Source organism: Littorina saxatilis, linkage group LG8 (assembly GCF_037325665.1).
Source record: "Littorina saxatilis isolate snail1 linkage group LG8, US_GU_Lsax_2.0, whole genome shotgun sequence".
In the NCBI taxonomy this organism is placed as follows: Eukaryota; Metazoa; Mollusca; class Gastropoda; order Littorinimorpha; family Littorinidae; genus Littorina; species Littorina saxatilis.
Genome location: NC_090252.1, coordinates 90,001 through 105,000, shown reverse-complemented (window position 1 = coordinate 105,000; position 15,000 = coordinate 90,001). Strand labels below are relative to the sequence as shown.

General features: G+C 41.2%; 1 protein-coding gene across 1 annotated transcript in view; it reads right to left on the bottom strand.

The window, feature by feature from the left end:
* The window catches only part of LOC138972483 (hexokinase-like), a 42,525-nt gene that overhangs the window by 19,552 nt on the left and 7,973 nt on the right, over nt 1-15,000 (bottom strand). The window contains exons 2-5 of the mRNA XM_070345113.1: nt 10,049-10,256; nt 5,831-6,037; nt 2,465-2,527; nt 1,793-1,904 (exon numbers count right to left, since the gene is read on the bottom strand). Coding sequence (XP_070201214.1) covers nt 1,793-1,904; nt 2,465-2,527; nt 5,831-6,037; nt 10,049-10,250 — 584 coding nt within the window. The 5' untranslated portion in view covers nt 10,251-10,256. The remainder of the gene's footprint in view (nt 1-1,792; nt 1,905-2,464; nt 2,528-5,830; nt 6,038-10,048; nt 10,257-15,000) is intronic.

Below are 15,000 nucleotides of genomic sequence, written 5' to 3'. Positions count from 1 at the left end.
TACAGTTAATCTGTGAAACAAGGGAATACGTGTATTGACTAGGTAATACGTACATGAATTAACTGACGGAAAAAATCCCAGTTAATTCATGTATTACCTAAAATAGTTTAGTTAATACACGTATTCCCTGACACACACTCACATACACCTGACACACACGCAATCACTCTCGTGCGCACATACATCACACATAGCCAAGTCATGTATTGATTTTGGGCAAATAACGAGGGCAGTTTATTCAAGAGAATACCATCTGACAATGAGAGATATCATTGTGCAGTGATAAGTCCCAAATTAGAGGTACTACTCGTTATTCAGCCCAACTAAAGACAGTATACTTGGTTAGAGGTGGGAGGTTTAGGATTGTTGTGATGTTATACATGAAGGAGTTGCCTGGGCTACATGTGATATGTAAGAATCAATGATCTTTGGTGGCAGCTGGTCTAATTTAAGTAGCCTAAGTACGCGTTGCTTTTCCAATCCCCCATCACCTTGACAATTTCCCCCGGCACACCACAACTCAACGCCCACGCGGCATCACCCCGCCGAAAGCTGTGGCTGGAGAAGTTTCCCCCAGCAACAGCGGTAGTCAAGCGCAGTTTCTTATTAAAGTCTGATCCTTTCATCGGGAAGACCTGCGCCTTGGGGTCCATCGGCCCCAACAAAGGTAACACAGCGGTCACGGCAGACACTGGACACAAGGGATGGAGTGACATTGCCGGGAGCTTAATTTCAACAGAGCGCTCTTTACGCTGAATCGTTTTGCTCCATTGGAGCGTTATTGACATGCCCGTACCCAGAATAACCACCTGGTCTCTTGTGAGCTGCTTACTATGATCGAAGTTCCCGTTGTCCTGAAACAAGTTCGATCTCCGGAGAACTCCGAAAAAAAAACACCAAACACTAAGAAATAGTTGGCATATGCCCGCTGCGCCGCGCTGGTAAGGACTGACCACAATGTGTTGCTCTCCCGTTCTTATTAGACCCCGCTGATGCATCACATGTGCAAGCCCCCCGGCAACATGGACATTGCGGCTGGGCTCTTCTCCTTGACTTTCACAAGTCCTCCTCTCCCCTCTCTTTCTAATTACGGGCCTAAGTGTTGATATCCGGCTTTACTACCCTCTCTTCCCTACCTGCTAACTCTGATCCCTTTAGGCCTACCTCAAGTATCTAACATCCTCCTCCTCCACCCGCGGCTAATCTGTCTCGTTTAAATAGAGTTTATCTGACGCTATCCGCTCTATCTAAACTCACACTTCATTTCAAATGCGTAACATAATCGTTTCACTAGAAGGTGTATATGTTACAGTTAATCTGTGAAACAAGGGAATACGTGTATTGACTAGGTAATACGTACATGAATTAACTGACGGAAAAAATCCCAGTTAATTCATGTATTACCTAAAATAGTTTAGTTAATACACGTATTCCCTGGTTTCACAGATTAACTGTAACATATACACCTAAATACACTATTTTTGTCAACTGCATTTGCGGGCATCTACCCACACATTTCTTACGCTTCATGAAGACATCGTGCGTGACATGCCGTTAAACAGGTTGTTAGGGAACTTACTGTTGCGAAATTCACATGAAGTAAAACAAAAACCAACAAATGTCACAGTAAACCAAGGAGATACAGATACGTTTTATAAAGCTCCTTAAGACACTGCCCAAAGATATGGCCTCACATAGTGCAGTGACAACTATTGATTCATGTATTCAATAATACAACCAAAAATACATTGGCATTGGCAATGAAAGGTAATAACATCAACACTATACTCACACATTTGGGCGTTTTCTTTTAAAAACCATGACAACGAGGACTGTAGCCACAAGCAAAATGACCACAGAAGCAATGCTGATACAGACGAATAGTGTCACGTGGAAGCTGTTATCTGTGAGTAAAACACATGATACACAAAATTTTGTCATTTTAAGGAATGCACTTTGACTCAAAATCTTGGTCAATGCGTGGCGTATTTCTTGATTTGTCATTGAAACGGTTGTGAACTCCTTTTGTTGGTTTTACGTGTCATGCAAAGAAATGTCAAAGTTACAGGTATACAAGGTGTACACTCTGGAATGAGAACTGCACAGTTGCCTTAATTACACACACACACACACACACACACACACACACACACACACACACACACACACACACACACACACACACACACACACACACACACACACACACACACACACACACACATATACCAGATTCATTCTCCTTTCCTTGAATCAGAAAGTTTAGATTCTGAAAGTATCTTAACGAAATTGTTTGAACAATAAGCTGTTAATGAATAAGTCAAAACTGTAACCATTAGTACCTTATTACATTATCACCTGCCGACGTTTTCCAGCACGAAACGTAAGGAATTTGGCGAGTTTACCCGCATCCTTTCACATAATAATGAATTCATTCTCTTCAGGAAAAAGATAAGGCACCTACCTCCCGAGAAAGAGACTGTCCCATTCGCCGTTGTTGTAGCTTCAGTTACATCTGCCGGTCCATCTGAAAGAAAACGATCATCAAATAAAAAGTGTTCTTGATTTCAGAACATAAGTAGCAATTTCACACTTTCTGCAAAGGTGTACTTCATTTTTTTGTGCACAGACAGATAGACACACACACACAGATAAATAAACAGATGTCTCTGTTAGCTGAGGGGGTGATTATTCTGGATAATCCATCACAACCATATGTGACCCTCCACCACGAAATGAGTCGCATGTCACCTCGCGCGGTTCTGCGCTAGGCTTAATATAAGTCCGGGGAGTGTCTGGTAACAGTGTGAGGGTCACCTTAGTCACATAATTCAAACAGTGTTCAAACAGTGTTCGCTCTTTTCTAAAACGGGTTTCACCACTGGATAGAGCATAACAAAACTCTTTAGGAAAATGTAAAAATATGAAAATCATGCAAAGGTGAAATGCGACTAATTCCGTGGTGGAGGGTCACATATGGATAATCCATCACAACCGAGTCTCGATCTCACCTGTCATTGGTCATTGGCTTTGATCTCAGAGTACATAATGAATAATTTATAGAAGTCATCTGCATATTTGTCGTTAACTCGGGAACTACTTTCTTCAGTAAAACGATTGAGATATTGTGCGGTATAAAAGTCGAACTCACGTTTAGCTAACGATCTACATACATTTTAACATTGAAGAAATAAAGAAAACAACAAAGAATACACATAATCTGCTGGGGTGAAAAGAGCCGAGTAAAGATTATGAGTTGGCCGAAGCGATGAGAGAGAGAGAGAGAGAGAGAGAGAGAGAGAGAGAGAGAGAGAGAGAGAGAGAGAGAGAGAGAGAGAGAGAGAGAGAGAGAGAGAGAGAGAGAGAGAGAGAGAGAGAGAGAGAGAGCGATAGAGACAGACAGTGATTCAAGGCGCACACCTCTAGTACTCTTCATAGGCAACCGCTTAGATCAATCCCGACAACAAAATCCTGAATCAAAATCCTGAGCGACGAAATAAGAATTACATTAAAACAGTATGCTTAGGGTTTTGTTCATTTGCTATCGCTTTTAGAGCATTTATTGCTAAATCTGGTTCAACATAACAAGGCTGTCCCATCTGTCGTCTGGTGCAGATCTGTCGTCTGCTACAGAATCGCCTGCTACTGATCAACTGAGTTGACCAGCAACATGGAAATTGGAACGTACAATGTTGGCGATACGGTTACAATAAAAGGTGGCGAAGAAGGTCGGTACTTGCGTGGTTTTTTTTTCAATTTTAAAGTAAACAACGGTGTGTAGGTTCAGGTCATGCAGGCAGATAGATTTACAAGTTTTGACCTACATTGAATAGACCGCAGAACAAAACTACTGCAGTACAGTACAGATAACTTACTGGCCTAAGACTGAACGACAGACATCAAAGTAAGGCTCACCTAAATGACGAATGAAGAAGTAAGTAATCCAAATTTGAACACTGAAGCACAACAGCTCGAATAAGCACAAATTCAGCAATCATCCTCATCGCTTGGAAAATCACACACGCAGTCTTTTTGGCGAATGCCTCTGACAACCGACTTGGGTCACCGACTGAAACCGGCCGGTACTGCACTGTTTCAAATTCATTGAACTGCGCAATCTATGTAATTCGTTTTCTTAAGCAGTATTGATGACTAAATACAAAAGCAGACGTTTTATGGCGCGTTTACCAAAAAGACAAAAGGGGACTCGTTTCGCATTGCGGTCGCTGAAGGTTTGGCCAGCAGAAAACAGGCACTCACAGAGTTTGTGTCAAAAAGTGGTGTTTTGTTAATGAAAACGTCGGAGTAATGGGATAAACAACTTACACACCTCGTCCTAAATATCGTGCATATTTTCCCTTGGGTCGATTTTCAGGTATTACCGAGCCTCTGGCGAGGTAATACCTGAAAATCTACCTGAGGGAAAATATGCACGGTATTTAGAACTCGGAGTGTGTAACCTATGTATACACCTACACAAACCTACAGAGATAGGGAGATAAGAGACACACACACAAACAAACAAACACTAACACTAACACACAGACACACGCACGCACACACACACACACACACACACACATACACACACACACACACACACACACACACGCACACACACACATACACACACACACACACACAAACACAGACACACGCACGCACACACACACACACACACACACATGATTGTGATGGTGATTGAAACACAAGCAATAAAACATAAATCTAGTATATTCGAGAGGGAGATATTGCATCAATTCGTGTCTGTTTAACCAACAGGTTTTTTTTAGCTTTACTGCGAGGTTACCTACGTGATAAGTAAGGACAGCCACTAAATGAGTAGCATTGGGAGTCTTTATTTCTGAATATTTGTTTTAATGGTGTATATGGTCAGAAACATATGTGTATTTGATGGTCTGCTTTTCTCCTGCTCAAAAATGAGTGTATTTAATTTGAGCAGTGTTTGGGTATGACGTCACAGGTCCTTGAACACGCCTCCCATCAGAAAATGGTTTTATTGACAGCATGGGCCACTTTTAACCGTGCAAACGCTGACTAAAACTGAACGATATTTCACATTTTATACATCAGAGATATTTGTTTAGATTGGTATCGTATCGAACAGGGCATGCCCATTTTGTTTACATCTTCCACGCACTTGGCTGATATCTAGAGTGTGAAAGAAAGCGACCGCAATAATCGATGACTTCTTCTTGTTCTTCTGCGTTCGTGGGCTGAAACTCCCACGTACACTCGTGTTTTTTTGCACGAGTGGAATTTTACGTGTATAATCGATGACAATGTAGACGGGCGCAGTGGCCTGGTGGATAAGACATATCGGAAGGTTTGTTTGTTTGTGTATTTGTTGCTTAACGTCCAGCCGACTACGTAGAGCCATATCAGGACGAGTATCGGAAGGTCGTGAGTTGAGTTCAAATACCGGTCGCGGCCGCCTGGCGGGTTAAGGGTGGACATTTTTATGTGCAGACCTGCTAGTGCCTTATCCCCCGTTCGGTTGGTTATAGAAACACGAATAAACCCAGCATGCTTTCTCCGGAATCGGCGTTCATACACGTAAACATCCACTCGTCCAACAACATGAGTGAACGTGGGAGTTTCATACTATGAACAAAGAAGAAGAAGAAAAAGATTACACTTTAACATTCGACCCTCTGCAAAAAAAGTCAAAAACGAAAATCAACAACAACCAAACCACATGTACGATGGTGCTTTGACAAATGCAAATCAACAGCTGTAATATTAATGAGAGTAACGTAAATGGAATGTTTTATAGTATGTACATTTAAGGATATCCTACTTTACTTACCTTCGACAGTCATTTTACAAGATTGTGATTTTGATCCTTTTTCGGGAACAACGAAGCATGTGTATGTCCCTGCGTTTTCTCTGCTGACATTGGGAATCTCATGTCTAAAAACATTGTTGATGACGATGTCATTCGTTGAACCCTTTGCTGTGGTACAATGATGTTCCTGCTCCTCGTTTTTCCAATGGCATACCAATGTGTCTGTCACTAAACAAAAGAAAGTGTGATTATCTTGGCACGGATGCCTTTTACACTCTGACTAATCGCCCTCCCTGGAAGATCAGAAACATGGCGACGCTCTCCTTTTTCAGACGACCGACCTACTAACAAAGGGTCAATAACAACTTTCACCGTCAGTGAGTGTCTTAGTTCGTAACTATCTAGCAAACGCACCTGTCATTAGCCACGCAGACCGTCATGATCCAGCTGTGGTAGTCAGCAGTCAGTAGTGACCAACGGCTGTCCCAATCTCACCTTTTGCTTTCACAATTAAGGGACCGCCAACAACTCAATGCCAGAGTGGATGCTGATCTGCTTACAGACCCGATAGCATTCTTTTTGTTTTGGTCGGCATGTTTGTTTGTGTTCGAGTTCTGTGATTGTGTGCTCGCCCCTTGAATGAATGAATTATTCTGAATAAACATTTACACCACTTCTCTTGACTTGAGTTTGTGAGGTGTTGTGTTGTTGTTGTTGTTGCTGATGAGCAAAGACAATGAGCCAACCAGGGTGAAGTGTTTATTGGTGTTACTTGTTAGTGACTCAACAAAGACATACCAATACATATGATGTTTACCATATGTTTTCACTACAGCGACAGCTTTCCACACAATTGAGTTAGATATGTTACGGTTCTCTCGTGTTATTTTGTTTTAGTTGTTCCTGCGACCCTCTACTTGGGGCGGAGGGATACTTTATTAACATACGGCCTAGTTTCTGCTTCCACAATGTTGGAATTCTACGATATGGGGAACGGGGGTGTGCTGATTCTGTTTACGGCCATCACTTGCTTTGTACATGTTTTGTTTTCTCGCTTGGAACTGTTTTCAGTTATTCGAATAAATTGCTTTCCGAACACATTGCTTTATAACTGACTTCTGGGTTTCTCTATATGAGCATGTGTCGGTAAACCTGTCGTATTAGTTTTGAATGCTTCTTCTATCTATATATATATACGACTTGTGTCTGTGTGTGTGTCTGTGTATCTGTGTATTTGTGTATTCGCCATGCACGGCCAAAGTTCTCGATGGATCTGCTTCAAATTTGGTGGGCTTATTCAGAGAGACCCCGGACACAACCTCATCGATGAGATATTTCAACACGTGCTCTCAGCGCGCAGCGCTGAACCGATTTTGGTTCCACCTCAGCTATTTTGGTTCCACCTCAGCTACCCGGGCCCCCATACCGACACACCATAGCCGCTACACCACATCACAACGCCAAAGTTCTCGGTGGATCTTTTTCAAATTTGGACACCGTATTCAGCTACACCCCGGACACAATATCATCGATGAGATATTTCAACACGTGCTCTCAGCGCGCAGCGCTGAACTGATTTTGGTTTTTGTGTTCATTTCACCATTATAAGTAACTCTTCCTTATCTTCTCCAGTGTTTGGCGTTTATCTCCCTTCCTTCGTGTGGCTTTCCCGTTTGTAAGTTACTATTACTATTTTTAGAATGTCACTGCGCTGTCCACTGCGCTGTCCACAACGCTTCCCTTGCACCCGTAAGTTGTTCTTACTGTCAAAGTGAAAAGGTCGAATCAATTTATAGCCACGCGAAAAATACACTCTCACCTATCTCTATATATTTATAGATACAGATATGCATATATATATACGGCTTCTGTGTGTGTGTGTGTGTTTGTGTGTGTGTGGGCAAAAACCTGTGTATTGTAGAGTTCTGTTTGTGATGTGGTCTAGCGGCTTTTGTCTGTCTGTATGTTCTGGCATGTGAGAAGCCACAACAGATAATATAGGGCTAAGAAATAAGCTCTAAAATTCTCAATCCCGTTTGACAGGACTTCGCTTGCAGAGGTGATTGTGATGAACCGCCACGCTGTCTGTCTCTGTCTCGCCGTTCACCCCAAATTCCCGTTTCTGAGAGTGACTATTTTTAGAATGTCACTGCGCTGTCCAGAACGCTTCCCTTGCACCCGTAAGTTGTTCTTACTGTCAAAGTGAAAAGGTCGAATCAATTTATAGCCACGCGAAAAATACACTCTCACCTATCTCTATATATTTATAGATATAGATATACATTTATATATATACGGCTTCTCTGTGTGTGTGTTTGTGTGTGTGTGTGTGTGGGCAAAAACCTGTGGATTGTAGAGTTCTGTTTGTGATGGGGTCTAGCGGCTTTTGTCTGTCTGTATGTTCTGGCATTTGAGAAGCCACAACAGATAATATAGGGCTAAGAAATAAGCTCTAACATTCTCAATCCCGTTTGACAGGACTTCGCCTGCAGAGGTGATTGTGATGAACCGCCACGCTGTCTGTCTCTGTCTCGCGATTCACCCCGGCGAAGCCGGGTATTCCTCTAGTTTGACATATACGGTTGCCTGTTTTCTTGACAAGCAGTGCGTGAATCTAATAACATCCTGTTGGGGATTCAAGCGAAGCGAAATAATTATAGAGCGTGCACGGAACGTTCAATGGGTGTCTGTTGTGTTTTTATATTTAGTCAAGTTTTGACTTAATATTTTAACATCGAGGGGGAATCGAAACGAGGGTCGTGGTGTATGTGCGTGTGTGTGTGTGTGTAGAGCGATTCAGACTAAACTACTGGACCGATCTTTATGAAATTTGACATGAGAGTTCCTGGGTATGAAATCCCCGAACGTTTTTTTCATTTTTTTGATAAATGCCTTTGATGACGTCATATCCGGCTTTTCGTGAAAGTTGAGGCGGCACTGTCACGCCCTCATTTTTCAACCAAATTGGTTCAAATTTTGGTCAAGTAATCTTCGACGAAGCCCGGACTTCGGTATTGCATTTCAGTTTGGTGGCTTAAAAATTAATTAATGACTTTGGTCATTAAAAATAGGAAAATTGTAAAAAAAAAATAAAAATTTATAAAACGATATAAATTTACGTTTATCTTATTCTGCATCATTTGCTGATTCCAAAAACATATAAATATGTTATATTCGGATTAAAAACAAGCTCTGAAAATTAAATATATAAAAATTATGATCAAAATTAAATTGTCCAAATCAATTTAAAAACACTTTCATCTTATTCCTTGTCGGTTCCTGATTCCAAACAACATATAGATATGATATGTTTGGATTAACAACACGCTCAGAAAGTTAAAACAAAGAGAGATACAGAAAAGCGTGCTATCCTTCTTAGCGCAACTACTACCCCGCTCTTCTTGTCAATGTCACTGCCTTTGCCATGAGCGGTGGACTGACGATGCTACGAGTATACGGTCTTGCTGAAAAATGGCATTGCGTTCAGTTTCATTCTGTGAGTTCGACAGCTACTTGACTAAATATTGTATTTTCGCCTTACGCGACTTGTTCTTCCTTATGACAGTTTAGGTGAATTACTTAAAATGTCAGCAGTTGCTAAATGTTGTCTGTCACAGCGGGCTGTCTTAGTTTAACTTCATTTTAAATCGTTGAGGGATGATGTTAACCCAGCGACTTCAACAAAACAACGGACACTTGTGAGACTAGAAATTAGAAAAAGGTCATAGAGAGAAGCAACAAAGGTGAAACTGCAAACAGAATCACAATCAGTCTGTGAGTGGAAACAACAGATTCAATCACTAAAAACGGTTTGTTTGTTCGTTCATTGGCTGTAACTCCCACGGCTTTTACGTGTATGACCGTTTTTATCCCGCCATTTAGGCAGTCATACGCCGCTTTCGGAGGAACTAAAAACGATCATGAATGTACAATTCCACTCGTGCAAAAACACGAATGTAAGTGGGAGTTTCAGCCCACGAACGCAGAAGAAGAAGAAGAACCTCACGAGTGGAATTTTACGTGTATGACCGTTTTTAGTGATTGAATCTGTTGTTTCCACTGTCAGTTGTTTTACTCCGCCATTTAGGCAGCCATACGGTAACGCGGAGAAAGCTGTGACAGAAAACATTCAAAACAACTTCTTGACGAAATTCTACTCTCAAATTCCCAATAAAGACCCCTCCTTTTTATCGATATAAACCCCTACTACTTTCCGAGTCGGCTACTGAAGATACACACCATCAGCATTATTCTGAAGGTGTTCTATCATAATTCCGCGTCTGTCTGCACTCATGTCAGTGTGAAAATTGCATGTTACAGAAGCACTCTCTCCAGCAGTAAAGCTCCCAGCTTCACATGTGATGTTCATCTCAGATGTTGCGGCCCAAGGCCCTGTACTTCCAAGTAGTAGGACGACAAACACCCTTCCAGCTGCAAGCATGTTAACCTGTGGAACAAAAAAACTACCTAACTAAGTGCACATTTCATACATATTAAAGGCACAGTAAGCCTCCCGTAAACCATCACAGAGCTCCCCGAGCGTCTAAATACAGTACAAGCATACTTCCATTTGAACGCTCACCGAACGGGAACATCCTGGCTGCTTTCTGTCGAGCGTGAGACATTTTCAAAGAATTTATTTTCGTAGACTTGTTCGTTAACAACAACGGCGCCTCGTTTTTGCGCTAGACCTAACTTTTAAAATCTAAATAATAAATTGACAGCTTGTTACACAAACATTCTTTAATCATAAAAGAATTCGTTTTTCATCAAGACAAGATCAGAACAATTCGAAGTTGTGAAAGTTTAAAAAAAAGAAAAGCCCGGAAGCAGGGTCACGCAAGGGTCGTAGCAGAGCGGTTTATCAGTGCAAATCGCCGTTCCTCTCAACAGTCAAAAGCCATCGCAAGAGTTCTTGTGAACCACAGCCGTTGTTTCGTGCATAAAAAACGTGCTATTGTAGATAAGCTCACATCGAGTCGCATTCATAACTAACTGACGACTGCATTGTGAAAAAGGAAAACTGGATCACACGGGTTCACGATGGCTCAGGGGTAAGATAAACCACGCAAAAATAAATTCTTTGAAAATTGTTCGCTCTTTACGGAGGGCACCTAGGATGTTCTCAATTGGTGAGTGTTTAAATGAAAGGGTGTTTGTACTGTGTGTAAAAGCCTGACCGTATCTGTGATGGTTTACGGGAGGCTTACTGTGCCTTTAAGTAAATTTAGCACTGACACACACACACACACACACACATACACACACAGACACACACACACCACACACACACACACACACACATACACACACACACACACACACACACACACACACACATTTACACACGTATTCATTTTTTTAACTCGCATTGGGAATCCCTCGCGACTTTCTTTGTATAGTTGGGCACTTCAGCGGGCTTGCCGAGACCCCTCAGTGCCACACTCAACAAAGAAAGTCGCGAAGAATTCCCAACGTGAGTCAAGTTACAATAGAGCATTGTGTAATGTTTTTAGTACACTCTTCTCGCGGTTAGGAGTCTGTGTGGCACTTGTTTCCCTTCTCAATGCAACGTTTGTTTACATCCCATGCATGGCATCATGAAGTGTTGTTGGGTACGAAATGTTACTTTTGAAAGTAGTCCGTCTATTTCACTGTATATTTCCCAGCTTAAATTTTAACATGCGCATAAACCACAATTAAATTAACGCCGTAATAAGAAACAGAACATCAGTCGGACATGTGGTATTTTTAGATAGAACAAGTCGCGTAAAGCGAAAATACAATATTTACACTCTTCTCGCGGTTAGGAATCTGTGTGGAATTTGTTTCCCTTCTCAATGCAACGTTTGTAATCCCATGTATGGCCACATGAAGTTTTGTTCGGTACGTAATGTTGCTATTGAAGGTAGTCCGTCTATTTCACTGTATATTTCCCAGCTTAAATTTTAACATGCGCATAAACCACAATTAAATTGACGGCGTAATAAGAAACAGAACATCAGTCGGACATGTGGTATTCTTAGATAGAACAAGTCGCGTAAAGCGAAAATACAATATTTACACTCTTCTCGCGGTTATGAGTCTGTGTGGCACTTGTTTCCCTTCTCAATGCAACGTTTGTTTACATCCCATGCATGGCCTCATGAAGTGTTGTTCGGTACGAAATGTTGCTTTTGAAAGTAGTCCGTCTATTTCACTGTATATTTCCCAGCTCAAATTGTAACATGCGCATAAACCACAATTAAATTGACGGCGTAATAAGAAACAGAACATCAGTCGGACATGTGGTATTCTTAGATAGAACAAGTCGCGTAAAGCGAAAATACAATATTTACACTCTTCTCGCGGTTATGAGTCTGTGTGGCACTTGTTTCCCTTCTCAATGCAACGTTTGTTTACATCCCATGCATGGCCTCATGAAGTGTTGTTCGGTACGAAATGTTGCTTTTGAAAGTAGTCCGTCTATTTCACTGTATATTTCCCAGCTCAAATTGTAACATGCGCATAAACCACAATTAAATTGACGGCGTAATAAGAAACAGAACATCAGTCGGACATGTGGTATTCTTAGATAGAACAAGTCGCGTAAAGCGAAAATACAATATTTACACTCTTCTCGCGGTTATGAGTCTGTGTGGCACTTGTTTCCCTTCTCAATGCAACGTTTGTTTACATCCCATGCATGGCATCATGAAGTGTTGTTGGGTACGAAATGTTACTTTTGAAAGTAGTCCGTCTATTTCACTGTATATTTCCCAGCTTAAATTTTAACATGCGCATAAACCACAATTAAATTGACGGCGTAATAAGAAACAGAACATCAGTCGGACATGTGGTATTCTTAGATAGAACAAGTCGCGTAAAGCGAAAATACAATATTTACACTCTTCTCGCGGTTAGGAGTCTGTGTGGCACTTGTTTCCCTTCTCAATGCAACGTTTGTAATCCCATGTATGGCATCATGAAGTGTTGTTGGGTACGAAATGTTACTTTTGAAAGTAGTCCGTCTATTTCACTGTATATTTCCCAGCTTAAATTTTAACATGCGCATAAACCACAATTAAATTGACGGCGTAATAAGAAACAGAACATCAGTCGGACATGTGGTATTCTTAGATAGAACAAGTCGCGTAAAGCGAAAATACAATATTTACACTCTTCTCGCGGTTATGAGTCTGTGTGGCACTTGTTTCCCTTCTCAATGCAACGTTTGTTTACATCCCATGCATGGCCTCATGAAGTGTTGTTCGGTACGAAATGTTGCTTTTGAAAGTAGTCCGTCTATTTCACTGTATATTTCCCAGCTCAAATTGTAACATGCGCATAAACCACAATTAAATTGACGGCGTAATAAGAAACAGAACATCAGTCGGACATGTGGTATTCTTAGATAGAACAAGTCGCGTAAAGCGAAAATACAATATTTACACTCTTCTCGCGGTTATGAGTCTGTGTGGCACTTGTTTCCCTTCTCAATGCAACGTTTGTTTACATCCCATGCATGGCCTCATGAAGTGTTGTTCGGTACGAAATGTTGCTTTTGAAAGTAGTCCGTCTATTTCACTGTATATTTCCCAGCTCAAATTGTAACATGCGCATAAACCACAATTAAATTGACGGCGTAATAAGAAACAGAACATCAGTCGGACATGTGGTATTCTTAGATAGAACAAGTCGCGTAAAGCGAAAATACAATATTTACACTCTTCTCGCGGTTATGAGTCTGTGTGGCACTTGTTTCCCTTCTCAATGCAACGTTCATCCCATGCATGGCCTCATGAAGTGTTGTTCGGTACGAAATGTTGCTTTTGAAAGTAGTCCGTCTATTTCACTGTATATTTCCCAGCTCAAATTGTAACATGCGCATAAACCACAATTAAATTGACGGCGTAATAAGAAACAGAACATCAGTCGGACATGTGGTATTCTTAGATAGAACAAGTCGCGTAAAGCGAAAATACAATATTTACACTCTTCTCGCGGTTATGAGTCTGTGTGGCACTTGTTTCCCTTCTCAATGCAACGTTTGTTTACATCCCATGCATGGCCTCATGAAGTGTTGTTCGGTACGAAATGTTGCTTTTGAAAGTAGTCCGTCTATTTCACTGTATATTTCCCAGCTCAAATTGTAACATGCGCATAAACCACAATTAAATTGACGGCGTAATAAGAAACAGAACATCAGTCGGACATGTGGTATTCTTAGATAGAACAAGTCGCGTAAAGCGAAAATACAATATTTACACTCTTCTCGCGGTTAGGAATCTGTGTGGAATTTGTTTCCCTTCTCAATGCAACGTTTGTAATCCCATGTATGGCCACATGAAGTTTTGTTCGGTACGTAATGTTGCTATTGAAGGTAGTCCGTCTATTTCACTGTATATTTCCCAGCTTAAATTTTAACATGTGCATAAACCACAATTAAATTGACGCCGTAATAAGAAACAGAACATCAGTCGGACATGTGGTATTCTTAGATAGAACAAGTCGCGTAAAGCGAAAATACAATATTTACACTCTTCTCGCGGTTAGGAGTCTGTGTGGCACTTGTTTCCCTTCTCAATGCAACGTTTGTTTACATCCCATGCATGGCATCATGAAGTTTTGTTCGGTACGTAATGTTGCTATTGAAGGTAGTCCGTCTATTTCACTGTATATTTCCCAGCTTAAATTTTAACATGTGCATAAACCACAATTAAATTGACGCCGTAATAAGAAACAGAACATCAGTCGGACATGTGGTATTTTGAGATATAAAAACGTAATTTGTTTTCGAACATTTGACGTCACCACTGAATACCAAGGTCGCTTTCTGCAGTGACAAACGAGTTCGTATCGCGCCAGGTTTGAGTCGGATTAACAGTCGTTCACGTCTGATGGAAGTATGCGGTGAACCTGGTGTAAAATGAACAGAAACGATTTTGCAACACATACGGACAAGGATACAGAAAGTAATAGCTTTATTAAGAATTCTCGTCAGGAAATCATTGTGCAAAATCACCATCACTCGTCGCTTTCAGCCTGTTCTCACGACACAAGAACAGTGTGCACCTTGTTCTATGCAAACAATAGACCTCCCGCGATCAAGGTTTCTCTGTTGTGTGTATTTCAGAAGCACACGAGCATAATGTAAGCACTATCCTTTTCTCGGAGTCCATGATAACGAATATACAGAAGTCCGGATGTAG